The 25075-nt window shown below is 39.2% G+C and overlaps 1 protein-coding gene across 5 annotated transcripts in view; it reads left to right on the top strand.

The window, feature by feature from the left end:
- The window catches only part of TANC1 (tetratricopeptide repeat, ankyrin repeat and coiled-coil containing 1), a 101395-nt gene that overhangs the window by 44393 nt on the left and 31927 nt on the right, over nucleotides 1-25075 (top strand). For all 5 annotated transcript variants that reach the window (XM_064450886.1, XM_064450885.1, XM_064450883.1 and 2 more), the window contains 4 exons: nucleotides 10751-10852; nucleotides 13810-13931; nucleotides 15334-15523; nucleotides 20994-21251. In XM_064450886.1, the coding sequence (XP_064306956.1) occupies nucleotides 10751-10852; nucleotides 13810-13931; nucleotides 15334-15523; nucleotides 20994-21251 (672 nt within the window). The remainder of the gene's footprint in view (nucleotides 1-10750; nucleotides 10853-13809; nucleotides 13932-15333; nucleotides 15524-20993; nucleotides 21252-25075) is intronic.

Genomic DNA, 25075 nt, shown 5'->3' with positions numbered 1-25075 from the left:
GAATGTTGTTTGTGGCTTTTACAGTTCATTTGTAGATGAACTGTATATGTAGATACATTTGTACATATCTACATACTAAATGTATTAATAAATAAATTGCTGCTGAAGTTGTGACAAGAAACTTGTTAATTTTCAGTGGTTGTGTCCTTAGTAATGACCGCATGCTCATGTGTGAGCCTTGCTAAATAAGGTGCTCCATCTGGTTGCCTTTTTATCAGCATTCTGTACATATAAATCATTCCAACACACAGGCATCACTTGGGTTCATTCAGGTCAAAGCTTGAGCGTCAAGTGAAATTGTCCATATTCCTAATACTTGTGGAGACACTCAACAGTTTTGAGGTTCTTTGTTGTAAAGTTTATAAGGTCTAGGAATAAAGAGTGTCGAAAGTTGTTTTATGTCAGCACTGAGCAATATCTTGGTTAATGACCCATTTTACATAAAGACCAAAAGTTGCTCAAAGAATGGCCACAGGGTAGCAGATGCAGTTTGTAAAAAGTATTATTGGTTTAAGTTGCCTATCAATATTTACTTTTTCCTTTCAAAATTTAAAAATAATAATCTCACTTCATGTTTAAATAATTCTGGGTTGGTTTTGACAGTTCATGTAAAAATTTTGAGCCACTGAATAGTATTTTGTTGTTTGTCTCTTACTACAAGTGATCTGTGTGCTAAATGACTTCAAAATATAGGGGGAAGTCCTTATAATGAAGAAGGGAATCTGATTTTTGCCAAAGACTTAAGCGAGGGTCAGGAGCTAACTCTTAGTTTTGTTACTGTTGGGAAAACCTAACTGCATGGTGAGATAATATCTTACCAACCTCCCCACTCCATAATTTAGTTTAGTGACACACATTTTTATAAGCAGAGTATAGGCTGTTTCACTAGCAGAAAATGTGTAACAGTTGATAAATTTTGAACGAAAAGCCATATTCACAATGACCTCAAAGTCATTCCACTGTGATATGTAGCCAATGAAAAAGACTTCTTAAGATTATGAGAGCTGTGAACACACTGGCATTTATGTGTCATTATTTTGTACAAATACCTAACCAGCTGACAGAATGCCGATGGAAAAATGCTGTGCTATTCCTTTGACTTTCAACAAACCATAGCTGATGGAAAATGATTTACTATATATTATCTGTCTAGCATCTGGGACAGGAGTAATAAAAAGAGTAAACTAATGTACTGATTTCAAAGCACTCTGTTTTAGTAGCTTACAAATAGCAAGTTAAAGATTTGTCAGGATATGGTGGATGAAAGAAGAAAGGTTTGCACAGAAAGTTGTAGTAGTATTCTGAAGCGTTAGGATGTAGCAATGAAGTTACCTAACCAGCGCTAGAACAAAACTCTAGTTTCAGTCCTCTCAGTTTACAGGTGAAGGCAAAGCAACTACTTAGAGACATATTTTTCAATGTAAATAATATCATTAATATTTTTTGAACCTTTGAAACTGTGTAATAGAGCAGAGGAAAAGATTGTCCTTTGACATGTAATCGTTGGTTCTACCTTTTGTTTCTGTTCATCTAACCCAGGTATGTTGATGGTCATATATATAAGGTGATATCCTTGCATAACTTGTTCCCTTGAAAAAAATTCTATTTAGTGTCTGCTAGACTGAAGCAATATCCTATATGTACACTCAGTGTAATGGTTAAAGAGTATATTCACTAAATGCTACCCAGGTTTTAATGAAGAGTTTTTCATAACTTTTTATTGAGTCTGAGTAGCTCTAGTTAAAAATTTTGGTTAGTAAATTAAAAATGCTCAGATTTTCCTGACTCTGTGTTCAGAGTTATAAACTAAAAAATAAAAGTTGTAGTTAACCAATAGTTATTTGCACTAATGTTCATGGAAACTTCTATATTTGAGGTTTCATACTCAGTACATTCCCATTTTTCTAGCAAATTTGTCTGTACTCTAGCTTACATTTATCTAATCCTGCATCTATATTTTCTGATTTAAAAATATGTACTTAATTATGCTTATGATCAGTGAATAAAAATATTTTTTCCTGGTTAAATAATTTTTAAAATATGCATGGAATAACATTCTGCAGTAAGAAATGCCCTGTAAAATGTTTTACGTTTTTGTGTAACTGGTATTGACATTCAAACTCTTTAACAGAATTAGACTCTAGTTGGTGATATCCAGAACACAAAAATCGTCAATGTAAATGAATTAATTGACAAGCTGCTCTTAATGCTTTTCCTTTCATAGCCTTTTCTGCATATTTCCAAGTGAGTGTCAACCGCTGGCTTCAGAGGGGTATTTTTTGTTTGGCTGATTTTTTGTTTTAATTTCACCTCTTTGCTTGGCTTCACTGCTGCCTGAGCAGCAAGGGTTTCCATCCGTTGTAATTTCTTTAAAATGTGTCAGCATGTTGAGTAGGGCTTGAGCAAACTTTTTCCTTCTGTAATTGCTTCATCCATTTGCAATCTGATCATCCATCACATAAAGCTGTTTAAAAACAAGCATTTTATTTCCACCAAAAGTGATTTAGTTTGATGGAAGTATGTTCTAGACTTAATTTCTTATCCTTTTAGAAAGTTGCACACTCATAGACAGATGATGCATGAAAGAAAACAAAATCTTTGACTGTGTCTTGTGAAACAAAAGGTATTGCAAACATTTATAACACCTTAGTAAATTTTGGTAATTGACTATATAATTTAGTAGTAGTATCATATAAAAAACAGCAACAACAACAGCAAACAAAATATAAGGCCAGTTTGTAAATTTACATTCAAGCAACGTATAAATTGAAATAGAAACTGCTTAATTTATAATATAAAATACTGGAAAAGTACCTCTCCCCCCCCGGCATATTCTTATGTGTTTGAACGTTTGCTAATTTTGAAGGTTATCTTACCTTCTGGGTTGCTTCAGGGTTTTTTGAGTTTATCTAATTTTTTTAAAATTAAAAATGCAATAGTAGGAAAATGATGTTTTGCCTGAAATTATTTTCCATGTGGATGTTGTATACATCTCTGTAGTTTTCTACTCCAGATGACTCAGAGGATAGGATGCGTTTGCCACTATGGAATAGCTCCAGAGGCACTGCGGGGAGTGTGGTGTTTTTGTTCTGTCCCTATAGCCTGAGAGGATTTTTGTTCCATCGTAGGCATATTTGTTCCATGAATATTGTAATTATTGGTTCTCAGGTTTGGACTGGTGTCACTGAGAAAAGCGCTTGGATGTTTAGCGAGTTAGAGGTATCCGTTCAGAACAGGTTTGGAAATTGCTTGTCTGGGGACCCCCTGGACCAACGCAGGACTTTCTGGTTTTGGTGTCTCTTTGAAACTGCTGTCCTGACCTCTGGCATCCCACTTCTCATTTCCTTCTTCACATCCCCTCCCCCAGTAGGTGGGGGATCAGGCCTCCTATGCTAGGAGACCAGTATGTTAGCGCTGTTAGCTATTTTATTGTTCCTGTCACAGTGGACGGGCACAATGATGAGTGTCGCAACCGAGCGGCATCTTTGCTGCAGTGCATGTGTGGTCATAGCTGCTTTTTTACCCATCCATCTGCAGTAGGTCCGCCACTAGAACCTCATAGCACACGGGCAGGCAAAACCATGGGAGAGCTAGCTGAACTTCTTCACTGGAACACAGAAAGCTGCACAATCCCCTTTGCACAATCTACTGTGAGTGACATTGTGTTTTAATTATTTGCATGGGAGGTGGGGGAGCTTTTTATTTGTGAGAAGAGCTTGGAAGAGTCCCAGTGTTTCTGGCCCCAGTTCAGTCCTCAACTCTAACTATAGAAGGAGGGAAGAGAGAAACTATATCTTAAATTGCTCAGGAGCCCAATATTGGCAGAAATAAAGTGAACAGTTCACTTGGAGTTAAAAGCTTCCTTAATGAAATAGTTCATTGAGGAGGAGGTGGATAAAAGAGCAGAAACAAACAGAACAAGGAAAAAGTTGTCAACAGGACAACTCTGTGAAGGGGAGCAGTAAATGAAAAACTGCGACAGTAAGTTGAGTTTATTCTACTGGAAAGCTAGAATGAACGTTGCTTGGATTGGTAATCTTACAGGTGTGCAACTGAACTGATGTTTACATTCTTAAAAGGATAGTAGTTGATTGTACTCTGATTTAGGAGGGTCAGCTAAAAGAATGAAAGTACTGATTTATAAGGGAGGTTCCAAAAAAATTAGTTGGAGTTTAAGGGGTGAACAAAAGATACTGCTGCTGCTACTGCCCTTGAAGTAAATGTTTGCTGACTTAAATTATTGATACCACTGTGCTTGAACAGAGAAAGGAAGCAGCTTTCCTTTTAAAGGCATCAGTGAATGCCAAAGATGACTGTTGGCAGAATCTTCCATAAATGTGCAATAGAACTTTCAGTTAGCTTTTTATTTAAACTTTAATTGAAACTGTTAATTAATAAACAAATTAGTATACCTGATACTTGAGACTAGACTAGGTAAGAGAACTGGTTTCACCTGAGGCTTCAGTTTTGTGCACTGATTTGGAGACCACTGGGAGGCAGTTCCTCTTGCATGCAATAAGCTGTCCAAGTGCAAAGTCCTGCACCTGGGCGGGAGCAATCCCCACTATCACCATAGATACAGATTCATTGAACACTGATGGGAGGGAAAGCCAGTTCAGGTGATTAGGAAGGAGGCACACAAGTTACAATAATCTTGTAGAAAATCAGCTCTTCTGCAGGCAAGAAAGCATTTAAAATTACTGGGAGAGCCACAGATCACAAACAAACCAAAAAAGTATCATTATGGAATTGTATAAATCTGTAGTTCATCTGCCTCCGGAAGATACTGGTGTAGCTCTGGTGGTACCAACTTTAAAAATCTACAGTAGAGCTGGGAAAGAGCTAGAAAAGGGCAGCGGGAATGACTAAAGGTGTGGAACGGCTCTGAAGGAGAAATTATTTTAGTAGATTTGGCTGGTATTTTTCTGCCTGCAAGAAAGACAATTGGTGGGAAAAGGAGACAGTATGATTATGATGTCGTGCAGTGTTGGGTTAACTTGTGGATGGTGCAGATTGGTAAAGAAGGGCCAGGACAAATTCTTGGAAGGGAAATCCATCTAGAACTCTTAAACAGCAAGTGACCACTTCTGACTCAGGAAAAGATAAGCCACTTAACATAAGGCAGGAAAAGTGTACTAGGGAAGTATATATTTTTTTTCCTAACTTAGATTCTTCTCTGCCATTGGTTACTGATAAAATACTGTCCCAGATGAACCTTTTATCAGACCCGATTGAGCCATCTTACACTTTTGGAAAAGAGCTTCCATTGTGCAGATACAGTTCACGTTTAAATGGGTCCTTTTTCATCCATAGATAAATTCACGTGTCCTATTCTAGACTAGTTCATGAAAATAAACTTGCCCTGAGTTTTCTAGTTATTGCAATGTTGTGTATCAGATTTGCAAGTACTGTAAGACACTTCCACATTAGTTTGCGAGGAAAAAGTTTCAATACAGGGTCTCCTCCACAGCCTAAAGTGTGAATGTTAAAAATACATCCTGAGAATATTTTTATTCTGATCTATTTGACTGCTGCATGTTTGTTCTGGTTCTTTTAGAATGGTTGCTTTTTGTTGTTCAACTTTGGTTCATCTAATTATACTTCTGCTTACAAATGACAGATTTGGACTATTGTCTCCGTAAAGAATGTGATTTTGTTTCAAAGGAATGTATTTTTAGCTACTTTCACCAGGGCCAATGACCATTATTTTTGTTACAAAATAGTGTTAAAAGAGCACCCTCTGGTGATGGTTGGTAACTAAGCTGTCTTGCAGTTGAACAAAATGTAATCACCTCATAGTCTCTAGGTGAAGATATAAACATACATTCATATATGACTTATGCTCCCTGCCCAGTATTTCTTAGCTAAGAAATTGCGTTATCACCATATTCCACTTTTCTGTGGAATCTGAACGGACAGGTCCAATAATGAAATGCCTCAGCACTCTTGTAGAACGAGGTCATACCTGGGGCATGATGTATGTTGGCCTGTGATGTAGCATGGCATGCTTTTTCAGGTGAGTTGCAGTGTGCGACCCTGGGGTGCCTAAGGCCACGACAGAGTTGCAACTTGCCTGTAAAAGCAGTCATCAGCCTCAAAGTGCTCATGAAAATGAGCAAGAAATCAGTGTCATTTGCAGAGATTTAATGTAGCATCTGAGACTGCTACCAAAGGAAGGATGAGACACTTTGTACGTCTGCAAGTTTAAAAACCCTTTTAATACCAGCTTGGGTTTTATGTGACATCTGTGTAAGCCACATTATGAATATTAAGTGCTTCCACCAAAAACATTGCTCCTTAAAGATTCCTTTAAGACTGTAGCAGGCAAAACTCATGAAGATACATTGATTAAAAATGGGCATATCGTAGGTCTGTAAAATCACTGTGTAGGCTTATGAACATAGGACTTGTTAACATTTATTTTGTGCCAGGTCAGTGATTCTCTAATCAGATAGCAGTATACTACTGTGATTATAATGGTTAAGTCAGGGAAGCTTAAAAACTACGTCCACAATTTTGTCATCTTTACCAATGATACGCTGGGTGCACAAAACAGTGTAACAAAATGTGGACTTGTGGGATATTTTCCTTGTTTTACAGATGCACTATATAAATGTCACTGTACTGTTTCTTCACAGGACCCTGTAAAACGTCCTGTCTCCCTTCAGTGACCAGGCTCCCCAGGGCAGGGAAAAATAGATGCTGTCAGCAGTGGGTGACTGAGCACAGCTGCTTTCTTCGTGGAAGCATTGCTGATCCAAAGCATCCTGAGGTGGGGAAGGGCTGAATTCCTTCAGCTGGTGAACAGGCAGTTCAGCTGAGAAGAGGGGGTGGGACACGGAGGACATTTTTACCCAGCAGCATAACTAGCTGTTGCTCCAAAGATGTATTGTGAGCTGCCCTTGGTTCACATGCGAATGCCTCTAGCTTTTTTGGAGCTCCCTGGCTTCAGCCCTGGCCTTTGGAGGCACTGGTCAGTGCTCAGATCCAGAGTGCTGGCACTCCTCAGTTACAGCGTGGACATGGAAGCAACCAGGACTCAGATTACAGGTGGCAGCAGTTCCTAGCCTGCTGCTGTTTCACTTCACTTATTAATAGTGAGTTAAGCTGTTTGCAAAAGGCCTTCCGTCATCCAGCCCCTAGTTCTGCAATAGGCAGAGTCAGGAAGTGAAACGACTTGAAAATTGCAGTTTTGTAATAATGAAATCCATGTACTGCAGCAGAGTTGTAGGTCTGCTTCCTAGAAGTCTTACTGGTTTTGCGTTCTGTGTATTGTTTTATTGATTGTTTTCTGTTTGGAATAAAAAAATGAGGTCACCCTGTCAATAGTTTATTACTGAGAGATACAAGAAATACATTAGTACTTGAATTCATCACCTACTTTCAGTGTAGGCTTATTAGTTATTAAAGGTGGAGCTTGGAAACACGTCTTGATTCTAGAGCTTCAGTTGCTTAAAAACATGTCAGTGCAAACTTAACCAGTCTAACCAGGGAAGACACTTGGCTAACATCTTGGCATTTTGTTTTGATTTCAAGTATGTCATGAATTTGATGAAATAAAGGATCTAAAAAGAATGTTTTTTGAAAGCCAAAAACTAGCATGACTCAAAGTTATTGTGGCTTTAGAATTTCTGTTTGGTAAATGCTTTTTAAAAAGTCTTCTGAAAGTAGTTTTAATTCTGGGTTATAAACAAAATACGTCACTTGGAAACTATGATGCATTTGTGCAGGTGAAGGATCTGGGACACGAGGCATGTATAGCGTAGTGCTGGTAATTGTTAGTCCTTAAGAATGTTAGTGTGATTTAGGTGCTCCTGATGAAGACCAAGACCCTGCTGTGAGAGGGCCTGGTGTCTTCTCCACTGAACTTAGACAGCAGAGTGAAATGTACTGGGAAAGCAGGAGAGGGATGCAGTAGGAAAGCAAGGGGAGAAGAGCTTCCTCGGAGGAGAGGAGTAGGGAAGTAAGAGAAACTGAGCCTGGCTGGGGCATCAAGTTGCACTGAGATTATGTGATTAAGCATGGTTCTGACAGCAAGCGTGGGCTGGGGCCTGGGTTCCTGTGAGGACAGTTTGGAGTGGGTAGGGTGGAAGGAAAGTTTGTGGGGAAACCTCTCATTCCAGGATCTGGAAGAGCTCCACCAGAGAGCGTGGCAGTCCTGACAGCCAGTCCTTCTGCTGCCAGCTGCTATTTCAAACTGTCAGCGATTCGCTTTGTAGTGCTTAAGTGCTGTTTAATTACACATACGTGAGTATTTTTGTACTTCTCTGGCTTTTTTAGTTAGGTGGGGACAAATGGGGCTCACTTAGTAAGTACCTCTATTCAAGGGTATTTCTCCTTTTTATTGTTCAGTATGAGGTTCCAGTGCCTTCTCTGCCTTAGAATCATCGAGTATCTCGAGTTGGAAGGGTCCCATAAGGATCACTGAGCCCAATTCCCTGCTCCTTGCAGGGCTACCTACGGCTAAACCATATGACTAAGAGTGTTGTCCAGGCACTCCTTGAATTCTGCCAGGCTTGGTGCCTCGGGGAGCCTGTTCTAGTGACCCAATCTTCTCAAACAGTTCTCGGTTAAAGAATTTGAATAGCTTAAAGACAAAGTTAATGAATTCTTTACAGTCTGATTTTCTGATATTTAGTACAATCTCTGCATTCATCACAGCCTTTTCCATAAACCTTTGGATGCTCATTAGAGGTACATGTTTGGTGTTACACCTTTTTTACTGAATTGATCACAGTGAAAAACATTCCCTTTTTGGAATTCCCAAAATAAAATATTGCTGCCATTTTGTGGTCCCATTTTCCTCTTTCCCTGGATATATAGTGCAATTGAGCACTTAAGAGTGTAGCTATAATACAGTATTTGAGCTGAGTTCCAGCATCCCAACTTCTCCCATTTGAGTTTGACAGCATTCAGCTTTGAGGTTCTTTGATTTTTTTTTAATTTTTATTTTTTATTTTTGTTAATGACCCTGTAACTAAGTTCAGCATCTGGAGTATCACCAGAAACATTCTTCATGAAACACACCAAGTTCTGCATGCTTGCTTATGAGACTCTGCTTTTATTATTATTATTCATAATAATAATAATAGTAATACAAACATGCAAAATGCCAAAGTGGAATACTGCCAGTAGAATGGTTTCTCTTGTGCTTTGTCACTGTGGTCTAACGTACGTATTTAAAAATCATTTGGCTTCAGTATATCGGACGTATTTTCAAGTGAGGAAACTTCCTTTCCTACTCTTACGATGATGTTACACGACAGAGAGAACCTGAGACTGTAGCCCTGTAACATAACAGGCAGTTTGTATTTAAATAAGAAGGAAGAATCACTGTCTGTTGCCAAAGCTGGGGAAATCACAGCAATACCTCTGGTTTAGTATTTTAAGCCCAGCAGTTGACTCTGTTTCTAGGGACTTCCAGCTAATATTTAAGCTCTTCTGGATGAAACATTGGGATTGCCTACCACACCTCAAGCTCACTAAAACCTTGGAAACTTCAAGTGGCTTTGTTACACAAGAAATTGGGGTTGTCTTAATGAAAATTTAGGACAAAAATTTGGGTTTGAGTTTTCAGTACCGCTGATGATAATGTTTCCGTTCCCCATACCATTTAAATATCTTAGCTTTCCAGTATGTAACTTCACAAGTTTCCCAGTTTGTGCTTTTCCAAAACTCTTAGTGTTGCAAATGCCTTTATTGATATAAAATTCTGTTGACACATTTTTCAGGATGTGGATAAATATATGGTGGCGTTTCAGTTCTACGATATATTGTGCATCACCGTAGCAGTCTACCTGAGTAGTATCAGTTGCTGAATTAAGATCAGAATTTCACCCGGTGTTTGTAGTGCAAGCAGATGTTTGTTCATTCCGTAGTACCAGTACAATTTTTCTGGTAAACCTTTAGAAGTCAGCATCATCCGCCTTTGGTTAGATAAGTTGTGTAATTAACATTTTCTGTGGTTGCTACTAAACCATATTTAGCAAAGAATAGGACCATAAACAGCCTGAAACCAAAGCATGAAGCTAAAGGTGAGAGTAAAGAGTGAATCACTTTAATTTTTGAAAAGTGTGCGAGTGTGTGAATACACAATTCTTCTTAATGCGGAAGGTGGTATGTTTGAACTTAGTATGTATGTACGTGAACTGGGAATGCTGCTGTTTGATGAAACCAGAAACCATTAGTAGCCACTACCGTTTTATTTTGTTAGGGTTTTTTTTTTTTTAACTCACCTTCGCCATTCCTCACGGTCAGGGCATATGTCGGTATTTGGAGAAAGTACACTGTAATATGAAGCTTCTTGGGTTTGAATGATTTAGCGTGTTGATGATGCAAGCTGTCTGCCTGTAGTGTTTTTCTCCTAGCTTCAAAGATGCCAATAACAAAGTTATCTTTCTGTTACAATGGAAAATAAAAGCTCTGAACTGAGGAGGCCCATTGAAAGTTGTCTGAGTTTGAACATGAAAAAGTCACTCACTTTACATATACAGGAAGCTTTTTCAGGTGTGTCACAGCAAGCAGATTGGTTTTGTTTTCCAGCAGGCTTTGCATTCTGAAAAGCACAAAGAGAATGTTTCTTTCTCACAAGAGTAGAAGTGCAGCAGCTCGCTAGTCTTTACAGTAGCAGCTGTGTATGTAAGAAATAATTCCTCTACTTGTTTTGCATTGTGGGGGATAGACACTGTATGTATGAAACTTGTGGTCCATCTGGAAAAAATTAGATGCATTCATCTCATTCCCATTCCAGGTCCGATCAGGAAGCCCAAGTATGTGGAAAGTCCTAGAGTGCCAGGTGAGGGAGCTCTACCTCTGAAAAAAGGATCAGAGCAAGGAGAAGCCAGTCAAAATGGTAAGAGTCTGTTCAGTGATACTTTACTTGGTAGAACAACTGTTCATTTCAGATAGTGATACAAATAAGCCTGCATAATATAGAAATCTGATTCTTTATTTGTAAGAATGTTTTGCAGATTTAACATGCTTGTGGTAAGGAGGAGACACTTGCCATTATACCTACGTGATCTTTATAATTGTCTCAATTCTTGGAGCTGTGCGTGTACCACAGACAAAATGATGTCTGGGTGCTGTTGATTGCAACATATACCAAAGGCCTACTAGAACTTTTCTGAATTTGCTTTTAATGTAAATTGATTCCAAGTGTGTGCCTCTGCACTGGGTACAACGCTTCACCTCAGAAATTTTGTAAAAGCTTGCTAAATAAGAAGGCAATAGAGGTAGACTCCTGTGTTGGCAAAGCTGGGAACAGCTACCTCCCTAGAGTGTCCTTGGAAAGTTTCATGTTCATTAAATTTGACTTATGAGCATGGCTTTGACAGTGAATGTCATGGTCAAAGGAAAATAATCCATATATTGGTATACAACTATATGCACCGTAACATGGATTTCATACACCTTGTATTTTCAGATTAATTTTTCACTTCAGCTGAGCTCATTAAGGCCATTGCATGTAACTGATGAGCTCCCAGCTGAAAAACTTTTTGTTTTCCTTTTGCTTCAATTTTAAAGGAAACTACAGCTTTAAAAGCAAATGTTTTCTTTTTTTAAAAGCTGCTTATTATTTATACTTACTAGTGAAAATATAACTCATTATAATTGTTTTCACCATCTTCACAGCCATCTTAAGTGCTGGCATTTTATGTCCAACTGTGAGAGTGTGTAGTCCCCGTCCCCCTAATCTGAAGGTGACCATCTCATGCTGATCCTCCTCCCAGAGGAGGGTCCCAGTTGTGCTCCCAGACAGTGAGATTGCTGAAGGTCAAAATTAAACTCTGGTGTTTTAAGATTTAAACGGTGGTTGCTGGGTTGAACGCCTCAGACTCCTGGCTTATTACCTCGGTCGCTGAACTGAATTTGGTATTACCCCTAACATTTACTCAGGCTTGTCAAGTATTAAAATTTAAATGTAATAATAATAACTCTGATAGAAGGAGGTAGATGTGGATTTAATGAACTCTGTAACCTCCAGGATTATAATTTTAAAGATTAATTGTAATCCTTAAAATGACAATTTTACAGAGAAAATATATTTTCCAGTCAAATATTCTAAGACCTGCAAATTTGCAAAATATTCTGAGATGCAAAAGTTTTTGCTGTCTGCTTTCAAAAAAGACACCATTTCATAGACTTCATCCTTTTGGGATTGACAATCAGATAATTCGATCTTCCAGAGTAAAAACTTAAGCTGTCTACAAAATGAAGAAATATGTGTGTTCAAGTAGATGTTGAGCTGGAGTGAAATAAAGGAGGATAGTTGACTAGTAAACTACTCATGTTTACAAACCATGGGGTTTAGGTCACTCATAAAACTGAAATATTGTTGAAGGAATGCTTACTGGTCAATCTGTTCTGTTAAAATCATTGTTTTCTATGTTTTTCTTACAATCTACAGCTTGGGGGAAAACATGCTATTTATTGCAAACACCACAGACTGTCAGCTGTGTCTTACGTGGTTAGACACCATACGCTCTTCATGAAGAGTAAATACTGTCCTGACACTCATTTGGCTTAGCGAAGCAGTAAAGGCAAGACCAAAGTAAGAGGGGCAGTTCAGCCTTTCCCCCCGCCTCTGCTGGTTGGTAGTGTAGGGGGCAGCGCGGGTGAGAGGCTCGTCTGTCCTCTTTTAAACTTCATCAGTTAGCTGCTTCACCCTTCCTTCAAGGCAGTCCAAATTCCTTATTGCATGAAGTCTCCAAATTTTAAACTGATAAAACGGTTTGCATGTTCCTGCTGCCTCCCACATCCCCATGTGTGGGGATGACATCCAGCAGCTCAGCGCCTTGCCCAGATGGTGCTGTTTGGGAAGTAGCGGGTGGGCGCTCCTGCTTTCTCCCTGTTTGCAGGGTCAGGCGGTAGCTGCCGCAGCCAGTGGTCCTGTAGCTGAGAATCCCTGCTGCGAGCTATTTTTCAGAGTGGTTAGGTGATGCTCCTTAATTACTTTGTTTATACCTGAGGATGGGACAGGCCTCCATACTGTTCTTTTTTTAACGGACAGAAGAAATAAATACTATATAAAAGTTTCTGCTAGGGAAGAGTGTTACAGGTTGGTAGGTGGTGCCAAACTGTTGGCACCAAAGGAAGGAAATGGCAGAAGATGCTGGTTTGTGAGATTATGTTAGCAACAGGTGTTTTCCTAAGCAGATCTGTGATTGGCTGCTCCTGTTGGAGGTTGCCTCATTTTGAACTTTGTCTCATTATATCTGTTGGACACCAAAAGACATTTTAAAGCACCATACTGATAAAAGTAAATATTTTTGCAACTGGAAAAGCTGGGACATTTAGAACTGGTGTCACATCCTTTGCATAGCAAGCACAACAAAAATGTATGGTATTAGTTGTAGTGCTAACTGTGAGGTTACAGAGCATCTGTGTTATTAACCTCTACTTTTCATGTTTTTAACATTACAGAAAACTTTATAAAAAATTACTGGAACAGAATTTCAGTCTGCCACTGAGCTTTGATAGTGTTGAATTTAATGCTGCCGTTAGGAATATGATCGCATGGATCATCAGCCCGGTGATGAGCTGGTTGCACTTAACCATTTTTGTTTTGACTGGCAGGGTGGAGTGTTTTTCTCCTGTAGATTTGTGCAGGTATGCAGAGGATCCAAGACCCACCAACAATTTAAGGTCTAATGAACGAAAAGTTTAAATGGCGTTAGCTTCTCTGTTAGCTATGTTTTTGACAGAAGAACTGGTGTTTACATTTGATTGTACTTTTTCTACCTCTTATGACAGTTTCCAAATATAAGACACTAATCTTCACCAACTTTCTTCCCCCCTGCACCAAAGCAAAGCCTGGTAAAGACTCGAGCTGTTCTCCTGCAGCACAAGAACTGATGACAAGATTGGGTTTTTTGCTGGGAGAAGGGATCCCAACTTCTGCTCATGTAGAAGAGAAAAATGAAGTCATGGTAGGATAATGGAAAATAATATACTTAATGTTCATCCTATTTCTGAAATGACTAATGTTATTTCCTCTCTTTGCCAGTTGCAGTTACTTGATACTTACCAAAATACGATCCATTTCAGTAGACATATGGTAATAGAATTGTAAATTAATTATAACAATTGTGAGTTGATCTTGTATTCTTAAAAAAAAAAAAAAAATAGACTTATCGTCATTCCTGGAAGTTCAATCTAATTTACTGTGAATGTGAATTGCTTCTAGGGTTTTCTCTGCCTTATTTTAGTATTTAAGAGGAACATTTCTTTCCCTTTATTCTCAGTGATGTGTAACAATGGGAAATGTCAGTGGTTTGTTAAAATAGGGGCATGCTTTATGGGTTGTGTGTGTTTGTTTCTTCCTAAGAAGTTCGCTTCCATTTGAAAGTCTTTTGCTGTCATTTGGGGGCAGAGGAACTGGGGAGAAGCAAGAAGCTACTATCCATATGACACTCACTGCTAGCCAAAACTGCACAAAAAATACCAATCTCTCTTTCTTCCCCTTCCTCTCTCCACTTTTAGTCCCAGGCCTCATAAATCTTAGTGCATCAGTCTAGATTTCATCGATTGACCTGTTGGAGCAAGGCCAGGGGAGGGCCACAAAGATGATCAGAGGGCTGGAGCACCTCTGCTTTGAAGACGGGCTGAGATTTTTGGGTTTGTTCAGCCTGGAGAAGAGGAGGCTCCAGGGAGACCTTGTTGCAGCCTTCCAGTACCTGAAGGGAGCCTACAGCACAGCTGGAGAGGGACTTTTTACAAGGGCATGTAGTGATAGGACAAGGGCTAATAGTATTAAACTGAAAGCAGGTAGATTTAAATTAGATACAAGGAAGAAGTTCTTTGTTGTGAGGATGGTGGCACACTGGCACAGGCTGCCCAGAGGATGCCCCATCCCTGGGGCGTTCAAGGCCAGGCTGGACGGGGCTTTGAGCAACCTGCTCTAGTGGAAGGTGTCCCTGCCCTTGGCAGCGGGTTGGAACTAGACGATCTTTAGGTCCCTTCCAAACCAAACCAGTCTATGATAGCAACATGTGAATAAGACTGCAGATCTGGTGTTTTTAACCCAAAGAATAAACACTGGGGGTGGAGGACAGGGGTATCCAATAAAATGATTAATAGAGAAGAAATGTGCCTCACTGGAACTCTTCCACTGAACTGTGAAATTCCTTTATTTCTTCAAAAGTGGCTTCTTAAGACTAATCTGAAAACATGTCATTCAGGTTCCCAATCAAGATAAAGCTTCCGGGTAAAGTTTTTGCTTGAAAAATGGGCTCTTTGTTCTTACTCTGTTTCACCTTGATGTTTCTAATTTTCAACACAGTAGTGTGCTACTTCCTGTGCAATAACTCTTCATTTTTCTTCATGTTGCAGTGTAGTGTAGCCAGTCAAGGAGTGAGTCCATGTTCTACCCTCACAAGCAGCACCACATCACCCAGCACTGATAGTCCCTGCTCAACTCTTAATAGCTGTGTTGGCAAAACAGCAGCTAACAAAGGTAGTCCCTGTGGAACCATTAGTAGCCCTAGCTCCACCCTGGAAAGCAAGGACAGTGGAATTATAGGTAAGAATCTTAATTAGTAATGCAATTAATAGAAATTAATCTTATTCTAATAGTATAAGTCTGAATAGCTGCTTTGTAACATCGTGTTCGATTTTGTTGTCCATGTATCCAGTTTCAAATCCTCTGTTCTTGAAAGATTGAAATCATATTCTTTGGCTATAACAGTTGCTGCTGTTAGGTGTGCATCTCTCTTGTTTTCTTGGTGCGGTTCTAATTTCTTCATGTTTTCCTTTAAAATCATTGATCTCCTATTTTGCTCCATTTCTTATGTTCTTCTACCTTTTTCCTTTTCTGTTATATATGTCTCTACAATGTATTTCATAATAGTGAAGCACAGCGTAGCTTGAAGCTGGTTTAGTTTCCAGCTGAGGGAAAAATAGTTGATGCTGCTCCTTAGGAGAATAACCTAAACAAAACTGTTTAAAAACAGTGCAAACTTTTGAGTAATTGGCATGAAAATGAAGCTAAAATGGGGCATCATGGAAGAGGTGAAACTGTGTGATCCTCCACTGAACAGATGACTGCACTGAGGCTATATATGCTTCTCCTATGGGGAGTGAGTTATCTTTAGAGCGGCACCTGCCATCGCATAGCCAACTGTTACGTAGCTCCTTTTACCAACTAGCTGAATATTTCAGTAAGTCTGTTCAGTACTAAAGAAAAGATCTAAATTCTTTACTGCCTAATTTGTGCCATCTTCCCTATTTCTGTTCCCTGCCCTAATGGGTCTTTGTCTGTACCGCTGTCTACCTATACCTTTGAGCACCCAGGGCGCTGCTTTAATATTATTTCCTGGAAGGTCAGACTAAGATGTAAAAAGCATATTATTCACATTGTTACAAACTGTTGTAGGAGGGTTTGTTCTTCTTTATTGGTTTAGTCCATTTTTTTCAAAAATGCTGACTCCTTAACCAATTGATGCCTATTAAGATTGATTTTGTAACAGTTGTTCAGCTTACCAACAAAAACAAAGCACAGAATACCACCTAACCTGATACTTTCTCAGTATACAAAAGTGAGCTTTCAGTTTTATTTAAGTCTAGCTGATGGACCAAATTTAGGGAGGCTGAAAAAGGGAAGCAATTCTAAATCTTAAATTCCTAGATTTGACAAAGTAAGTCTTTGTGAACTTAGTACTTTTTTATTTACAAATTTTTGTTCATAGGGGGAATTCCAAGTGATAGTGGTCTCTGCCTGCCATGATGAATACTAGCATGATGATCATTGGTGTAGTGCTTGCCAAGAAGTAGTGATAATACGTGTTTTCATAACCCAGTTCATAACACTTTACCCTGACTTAGTAGGTGTTCTTACATTTTATAATAAAGTGACGTAATTAATAATCATAAGTTATGACATATTACTTACTGATCAGTTACCCTAAAAGAAATGTTCATCATGGGTCAAAAGACTAATTTGTATAACACTTAAGTATGTCAGTTTTAGAAAATTATTTTGTGAACTCATTCCATTGTAGATTGTCCACGGTCAATTTTGTGTAAGATCTAATTTTGAGATAGCATTAACATTTTCATGTTAAGGAAAGTTTACATCAGAATTGTTGCTCTTGGGTTCACAGATTTCAGTCATTGCCTGATTTGAGAGTAGAGTATATTAATTGCAGGTTTTGTCAGAATTTAGGGTTTCCCAATGTGTTTACACTGCAACTATAAAACAGTATATTGGTGTAAAAACACAGCAATGTACAACTAGAAGAACAGTAATGGCTTTTGTTGCAAAAAACATTTCTCTATCAGTATACCATAGTGTTTTATAGGGGTTTTGCTTTTTTAATAAAGAGTTTCTGAATGACAAAGGGATCTGTGAGAGTTGTGCCATTAAAAGAAAACAGGCTTCCCAGATATGACACAGTTACAAAGATACTTCTACCTTCATAAATGTGTGTACGCTTAAGCTTTTACTAGCTCTGTAAGTGATGTGTAGACTGTTAGGCATTTCTGCTTAGGCGTGTTTCTTAAAAATTTGGGACCTTTGTTAAAGCTTCTCCAAGTGGTGAGTGCCTTTTCCAAACCAACATGACTCCTCTTTTATAACACTTAGTTGTTTGGAGATCTAAACCAGCATGTCCGTTCATTTGTTTAAAGGTAGTGCACTGAAAAACTTAGTTGACCTTGCAGAAAAGTTTAAGGACTGCATAGTGGTTTGCATGCAACTTTTGTTTATATCAGAGAGAGTTGCATCAATATGAATATAAAAATTGGCATTAGTAATACACTAAACTGCTTCTCTGGTATGTGAAGGGGGTAAAAGGGATCCTGTTTTCTCTGTTAAATGCATACTTTCAGCCTTACTGAGCTCTTCTGTGAGGTACTGCAGCCCAGGGGAGGGATGCATGCCTGTTTTGTACATGCAGTTTAATGTCACAGAAGATGTATTTCTTGTGCACGGTCTTGATGATTCTTACTTCTTATGTTGGACTTGATGATCTTAGAGGTCTTTTCCAGTCTTAATGATTCTGTGCAGATACTTTAGGAAGTCTTGGAATAAATACATTTACAGTATCAGTAATGCATAGTTCATCCAAGCCTATAGAAGCAGCTGCTGGTTTTGGAGCGGAATGGGTTCCTTCCTTCTTTCCTTCCAGAAAGGCAGGGTAATAGGCTGGAGCTCTGTCCTTTAACCTTCTTTAGAACCTCCTGAGTGATAGCGTCCCTTCTCTCACCTGGATAGATGTAGATACTGATATCAGCCTACTACTCACACTTTGCAAGCTTAAAATATTCTATGGGTATGTCCATATTCTCAACGGGGTCAGAACTAGCCTCGTGTTTGTTTAAAATAGTATATTGGCAAGACAACTACATCATCCATTGTATAACCTTGTAAGTACTAATAACTTTAAGAAAATATTTTTGAACCCAGTGATAGAAGTTGCTTATTGAAACAATTAAAAGGAAGGAGTTTCAAACATAGGAGAAACATGAAAATAAGCCCTTTATTATACAGGGAGAACAGAGGATGGTGGAGTTGTGAAGCATATGAGTGTGAGAGCAGGGGGAAGAACCCTAGAGCAGACAGGAGGGTGGAGATGAACTCCTGTATAGCTCCTTCAGTCGAGTATATATGGTTCATGGTCATGGGACCTTGTGAAAATCACCTGCCATAGTTCAGTGGAGCTGTCATTCATGTCTCAAATTCAGGGAGTATTTGAACACCCCTTGTCCCTTGGCAACCCACATCAGCACCCCTTAGATCTATAAAGGCATGAAATCAAGGAGCGAAATAAGAGGCACCTCTCTGATAAGTGACCCATGTTTTTGTTTTACAAATACAAATGTGTCTGTGCATTCAAATTTGTTTTTAGTAGTAAATGTGCATTTAAAATTATGTTTAGCAAGTGTATGTTTTCTAATGTCTTTGACAGAGTTCATCCAACCAGGAAAATAGCTTGCTGTTTCATGCTACTTACATGGGCTTCCATTGTGTTTCTACTCCCACTATGTTTTCTGGGCCAGCAGACTCTGATGGGAGATCTGTCCTTTCTCCCTTTCCCTCTTTTTTACTTATGGTTCAGGTTTCTTTTAGTTTTCTGATGTTTTATTGCTGTTGTTGAATCCCTCTTTGCTTCAATTGACGTTGACATAATAGTAGTGGAGGCAGGTTTTAATCTTCAGCAACGGGCTAAGTAGGAGAAGACTGGGCTACTGGCCAAAATGTAAGCTTTTCTGGATACTTGCCACTGTTTCAGCATGGAAATCTTGAGCAGCAAGGTTTCCTGGTGCTACATTTCACTCCAGGAGGAATCATAGTTTAAGTATTTCATACTTCAGGAGGAACCAGATTTTTTTGACACGACCATAAAAATGAAATAGATTGTATTTCTGTATGACAAATTAAAGCTGTGTGCAAAGGTTAATGGAATGTCCAAAAAGCTTTTTCTTCTGTTGCCTCTAAAACGTATATCACATTATTGGTATTTCTTAGAATACGAGCTCTTGAATTTAACCATCAGATCTTAAACTTCTTGTGAACGTGAGGCTAAGCTGGAAGAGTGCAAACTTTTACGAGTACCTCATCGTCCTGCAAGGCTGACGCTGCAGTGCAGTCGATGTGAGAGAAGAATAGTTGGTGCTTCTGACTGGACAAGCTCCAGGGTTGTAAGGAGCAGTCTGTGCGTTTGCACTTTGTTAGCGGTGTAATATGTCAGAACGTTTTACTTCATGATTTGGTCAGTTGAGTGTAGGATCACCACATATAATCAATCATCTTTTAACATTTAAACTTTTAGCCTAGGGAGGACCCACAGTTCAGATAGATATTATTATTTGAACTGGCATTAATTTTTTTCTCCTTAATTTTTTTTTTAATCCTGATGCCCTTTCATCCTATATTGTATTTTACTCTGTTGCATTCAGGTGTTCAAAAGGCATTGGGTATTGGCTTAACATTTAATAACTATTCTTTGTTCATTTATTTTGTGAGAATTTATTGTGTTGAAGAAGTTTTAAATGAAACAGTAATTTCACTATTAAACAGACAAAAACCAGTATGTATTTACTAAGTGTTCTATGCGAGCACGTTAGGATAGTTTTATCAGACATTACTCAAGTAGGTCTTTAGGCGTATAAATTCTTCACACCTTCAGTTACTGTGGGAGGCCTTGATTAACTACAATCTGAAGGAACTAAAGAGGCACTCCAATAACCCTCAGCTACCAAACCGCAATATTTGGAGCACTCTACGTAATGCAGTTAGTGTTGTTTCAGTTTCTGTTGAGTGAATCACTACAGCAGTGGAAAACTACTGTTCTGTAATACAGCATCCAAAACCACCTGTGTGGTCTTTAGTTGTCTTTTAGCCGTGGATCTGTCTAGGTTGACAATATACAGGCTGTCTGGTCAGAAGGTGGCTTGTGGAAAGCCTCCGAACTTTGGAAGAGCTGTAAGTTTTTTCAAATAATTGAATTTTGAGTTATTTTTGTAAAATAATAGTCTTTAAAAATGTGAGTTATCAAAAAGATGCATTTAAAATTTTTTCTTACTCTAGATGCCATTTTTACTCTTAATGAGCTTTTGTTGTCCTCATGCTTACAGAGTGGTTTAAAAATTGGCAAGACATGTTATAGAATTTTAATTTTTAAAAGAAGTTGAGACAAGTTTTGGTGAAGTAGTAGGTTCTTCATAGAAAGTCATAGATGTTTTGGTGGTTGTTCCCCCCAAACCCCCCGACCCCAGCACAAATACATAGATTTAAAGATACACCTGGATTCTTCAGAACATTTTCTTGCTTCCTTTCTCAGGTGTTTTTCCCAATCTGAGAAACTGTGTTGTTTGTCTCTTTTAGATAAATAATATTCCTTAAATTTAACAAAATAGCCAGTGAAGAAATACTGGAGTATCTGCTGGCCCAAAATGCCATTTGAGTGTGCAAACTACAACACATGTTAATGTGAGTGCACCGTTTTCCTCTTCTGTGTACTTTAGTTGGGTTTTTTTTCTCTCTTTTTAAGCAACTGTAACAAGTTCATCAGAAAATGATGATCGTAGTGGATCCAGTTTGGAGTGGAGCAAGGATGGGAGTCTCAGAGCTGGAAAACATCAAGGGATTAGTCACGATCGAAGAACAGATAACTGTTCACCAGTTGCAGAAGAGGAAGCCGTTGGATCTGCTGAGAATTTGCCAAAAGAAGTACCAACAGGAGAGGGGCCCGTTCCTTATGCTCAAAGTTCTGGCTCTTTAATAATGCCTCGTCCAAACTCCGTCGCAGGTAAAGTCCTGAAGTAGAAAAAAAGGTATTCTTAATGATAGGACGTTTCTGTTGAATCTTTCTGTTGGAGTTACTTTCATATTAAGAGCGTATGTTTTTATAGGAGAAAAAGAGAAAAGCATAGGCTCTAAACTGAATAGATGAGCATTACCTAAGTTGTTTAAAATTGCTTCTTAGTAGGTATTGGTTAGGTCAGGACTTTAGGAACACTTTAAAAGTCCATCAGTTGTTCTAGGACTGTACCTGGTGTCAACTAATCCTTGAGTTTGTTGCTTTTGTGTATGCTTGCATTTGCTAGATAGGTATATCTGACTAACATTAAGATCAAAATCATTCTTTGATCCCTGTTGAACAAGTGACGTGTATATTTTTTAAAGAATTATGTGAAATCCTGCCTTCAGTTGAACCACTTATTCAGAAAATGTGAGTCTGTTCAGTTGTGATAGAAAAAATAATGGTAAGGTCACATACATATCTAAGTGTTGTGAAACAGACAAATCTCTGAAAAAGCACTGCTGACTTGATATCTATTAGTAGAACCCATCAAATTCTAACAGTGATGGGCAATTTGCTTACATAAATATAATCCTGCAAGAAAAATGTCTTGATAGTGTTCAGAAGTATGGGTGCCATGTGTGTGGTGGTAGGTTTAGCTAACTAAAAATTCCAAGTTAAAAGATGAAACAAAAATAGATGCGCAAAGGCAAAATTTTGTCAAAGAATGTGCTAGCAATTTTGATTAGAATCTTTTAAGTTCTGACAATACCACTTTAAATTTGGAAGTTGTAATATGAGCACTAGTTCTGTGTTTTTGTTGTGAAAGCACAAACACATTGGTGCAGCTGGGGGAAAAGACCCTCAAGATCATTGAGTCCAACCGCTAACCTATCGCTGCCAAGTCCACCACTAAACCATATCTTCAAGCATGATGAAGACGACATTCCAGCTCCGTGTCATATGTCAAGCCTCATGTGTTCTGCTCTGATTATGATTTGGAACATTAGTATAGCTTGTGTGTGATTCATGTTTTTTCCGCATACTCGATTTGCACATCTCTTTGAAATTAGTGCCTTTTGGAGATGGACACTGTTTTTTGCTAACTGTAGGTCATGACAGGGGAGGAAGCAGCAACCACCTTTTCATGGGTATTATAGCACTACTGCACAAACTTTGGGGAATTTCACTCTGAACTGAATGGCTTTGTTGGCAGAGAGGACTGCAGTAACTGCCCTTTCATTGTTATTCCTGTCTGAAATATAGATCCCCAGATTTAACTTCGGCTTCTCATAGACTTAAAAGTACCTGAATTTTCCAAATGGTAAAAAAGCATGCACTACTTTAGGCTGTAAGGGGCCCCTGGAGGTTTCTGGTCCACCATCTCACTGGAAGAGTTTGCTCAAGGTCTTGTTCGGTTGAGTGTTGAGTAACTCCAAGGATTAATATCCCCCTTGTCTTTGGGCAGCTTTTTTGGGTATCCTCACTGAATTTTCTTCCTTTATATCCAGTGTGTATTTCCTGTGTTCCAACCCATGTTCATTGCCTGTCAGCCTATTACTGTGCTCCTCCAAGAAGAGTCCGATTGTGGCCTCCTGTTAGGTAAAGAATGATAGTAAGCTGCTACCTTAGCCATCTCTGTTCAGAGCTGAATAAACTCGGTTCAAACCTGAGACCTCCCTCCCACTCTGATGCAAAGAAATTCTGCCAAGTCTCTTGTATGTTTTAAAGTGACATCCACAGGAGCATTGTCTTTTTTTTCTTTGGCTCTTTTTCTAGTCTTTAAATCTTTCATTTCATTCATTTAGTATTCATCCATTACATTCAGAATTTCTTTCATTGCTGTAAATTTGGGCTGGACTTCAATTTTCAGGCTGGACGACTACTGCTTTAGTACTGAACACCTTGACTCTGAACGTCCCACTGCAAACCCATTCACATCTTACAACTTGGATCTGTAGGTTTGACTTCCCTGCTTTACCCCAGGAAGAGATGATACTCAGATAACGCTCAGTAGGTCTGCATCTTTCTTGTACCGGGGAGCGCAGAACTGGACACAGTACTCCCAGTGTGGTCTCACTGGTGCTGAGCAGAGGAGGAGGATTGCCGCCCTGAACCTGCTGGCAACACTCTTCCTAATGCAGCCCAGGATGCTGTTGGCCGCTTTTCCCACAAGGGTGTATTGCGATATTACGGTCAGCTTGTTCACCAGCAGCACTGGAAGGTCCTTCTCTGCTCAGCTCTCTCCAGCCTGTCATCCCCCATTGTGTACTGATGCCTGGGGTTACACCTTTTCAGCTGGAGGGCTCTGCATTTCCCTTGCTTGAACTTCATGAGATCCCATTCAGCCCAGTTTTCCAGCCTGTCAAGGGCCATCAGAATGCCAGTACGATCATCTGGCATATCAGCCATTCCTCCCAGTTTTGTATCGTCTGCAAACTTGGTGAAGTTGCACTGTCCCATCATGTAGGTCATTAATGGAGATGCTAAACAGACCTGGACCCAGGGTTAACTGCTGGAGTGCACTGCTAGTGAGTTGTCCCCAGCTGGACCATGTGCCACTGATCACAATCCTCTGTGCTCATCCATTAGGCCAGGTTTGGGTCCACTTCACTGTGCACTTACATAACCTGTACTTCATCAGCTTGTCCATGACAGTGTTATGGGAGACAGGGTCAGAAGCCTTACTGAAGTCAAGGTAGACGACATCCACAGCTCTCCCACTTCTACCAAGCCATCATCATCTTATAGTATCATAGAATCACAGAATGGTTTGGGTTGGAAGGCGCCTTTAAAGATCATCTGGTTCCAACCCTCCTGCTGTGGACAGGAGCATCTTTGACTAGATCAGGTTGCTAAAACCCCCATCCACCTTGTGTTCAGTTAAAAGCTCCTTGCAGGCCTCCTGCCATATTTGCTTTATTTCTTACCTGTCAGGATGGCCCTTTCTTGAGCTTGCAGGAGGTTATCCTTGAGTGTCAACCAGCTCTCTTGGATCCCTCTTCTCTCCAGGACTACATGGCATGGGATTCTTCCAAGCAGAGCTCTGAAGAGGTCAAAGTCCATCCTCCTGAAATATGGTGTGCTCCTGCTTTTTGCTCTGCTCTCCCCTATTAGGATCCTGAACTCCGTCCAGCAGAGCATCTTTTTGGCTCCTCAGTTGCCTATGTTGGGAAGTTGTTGTCAACGTGCTCCAGAAATCCGAATTGCTTATGCCCTGCTATGTTGTCCCTCCAACAGATGGAAGGCTTTGGATTTGATATCAGCTTGAAAACTGCTTTTTTTTTTTTAAATGTGAATATTCATTTGGTTTATTTCTGGTGAAAAAGTCATATCCCTGATATAACTTGTCAAATATGCTCTCTGAATTATGAGTTGTTCTTTTGTATAGCAATCATTTTGGTTTAAAAATTGAAGATAATAAAAAAACATTATCCAGAATTCTATAGCATCCAAAAATAATATAAATGTTTCCTCACAGAAAGTATACTAGCAGCTGGTATCTGAAGCTGTTCCTAACACTTCTGACCTCACTGGTATGGTTGTTCTCATAGTGAAAAACGAAACTATTAATGTGAGAACTGTTTAACGCATGAGGAAGTTAAGGCAGACATGAGGGCCATCTGAAAGGGGAAAAATCCAACTAAATATTTAGTGAACTTGATGGAAAAGCATTTTGCAAATGTTACAACATGAATGGCTTAAACCACTGCCATTGTCTGGAAAAACTTAGCTGTAAGTACTATGTTGAGGAAAGAACTGTAATAAATAATAATGTTCTTTGTAACTTATCCTGAGAGAAAAATAAGCTTCAATCCTTTAATACTCTA

Source organism: Phalacrocorax carbo, chromosome 5 (genome assembly GCF_963921805.1).
Source record: "Phalacrocorax carbo chromosome 5, bPhaCar2.1, whole genome shotgun sequence".
In the NCBI taxonomy this organism is placed as follows: domain Eukaryota; kingdom Metazoa; phylum Chordata; class Aves; order Suliformes; family Phalacrocoracidae; genus Phalacrocorax; species Phalacrocorax carbo.
The sequence above is the reverse complement of the archived record's forward strand: the minus strand, read 5'-3'. Positions and strand labels throughout refer to the sequence as shown.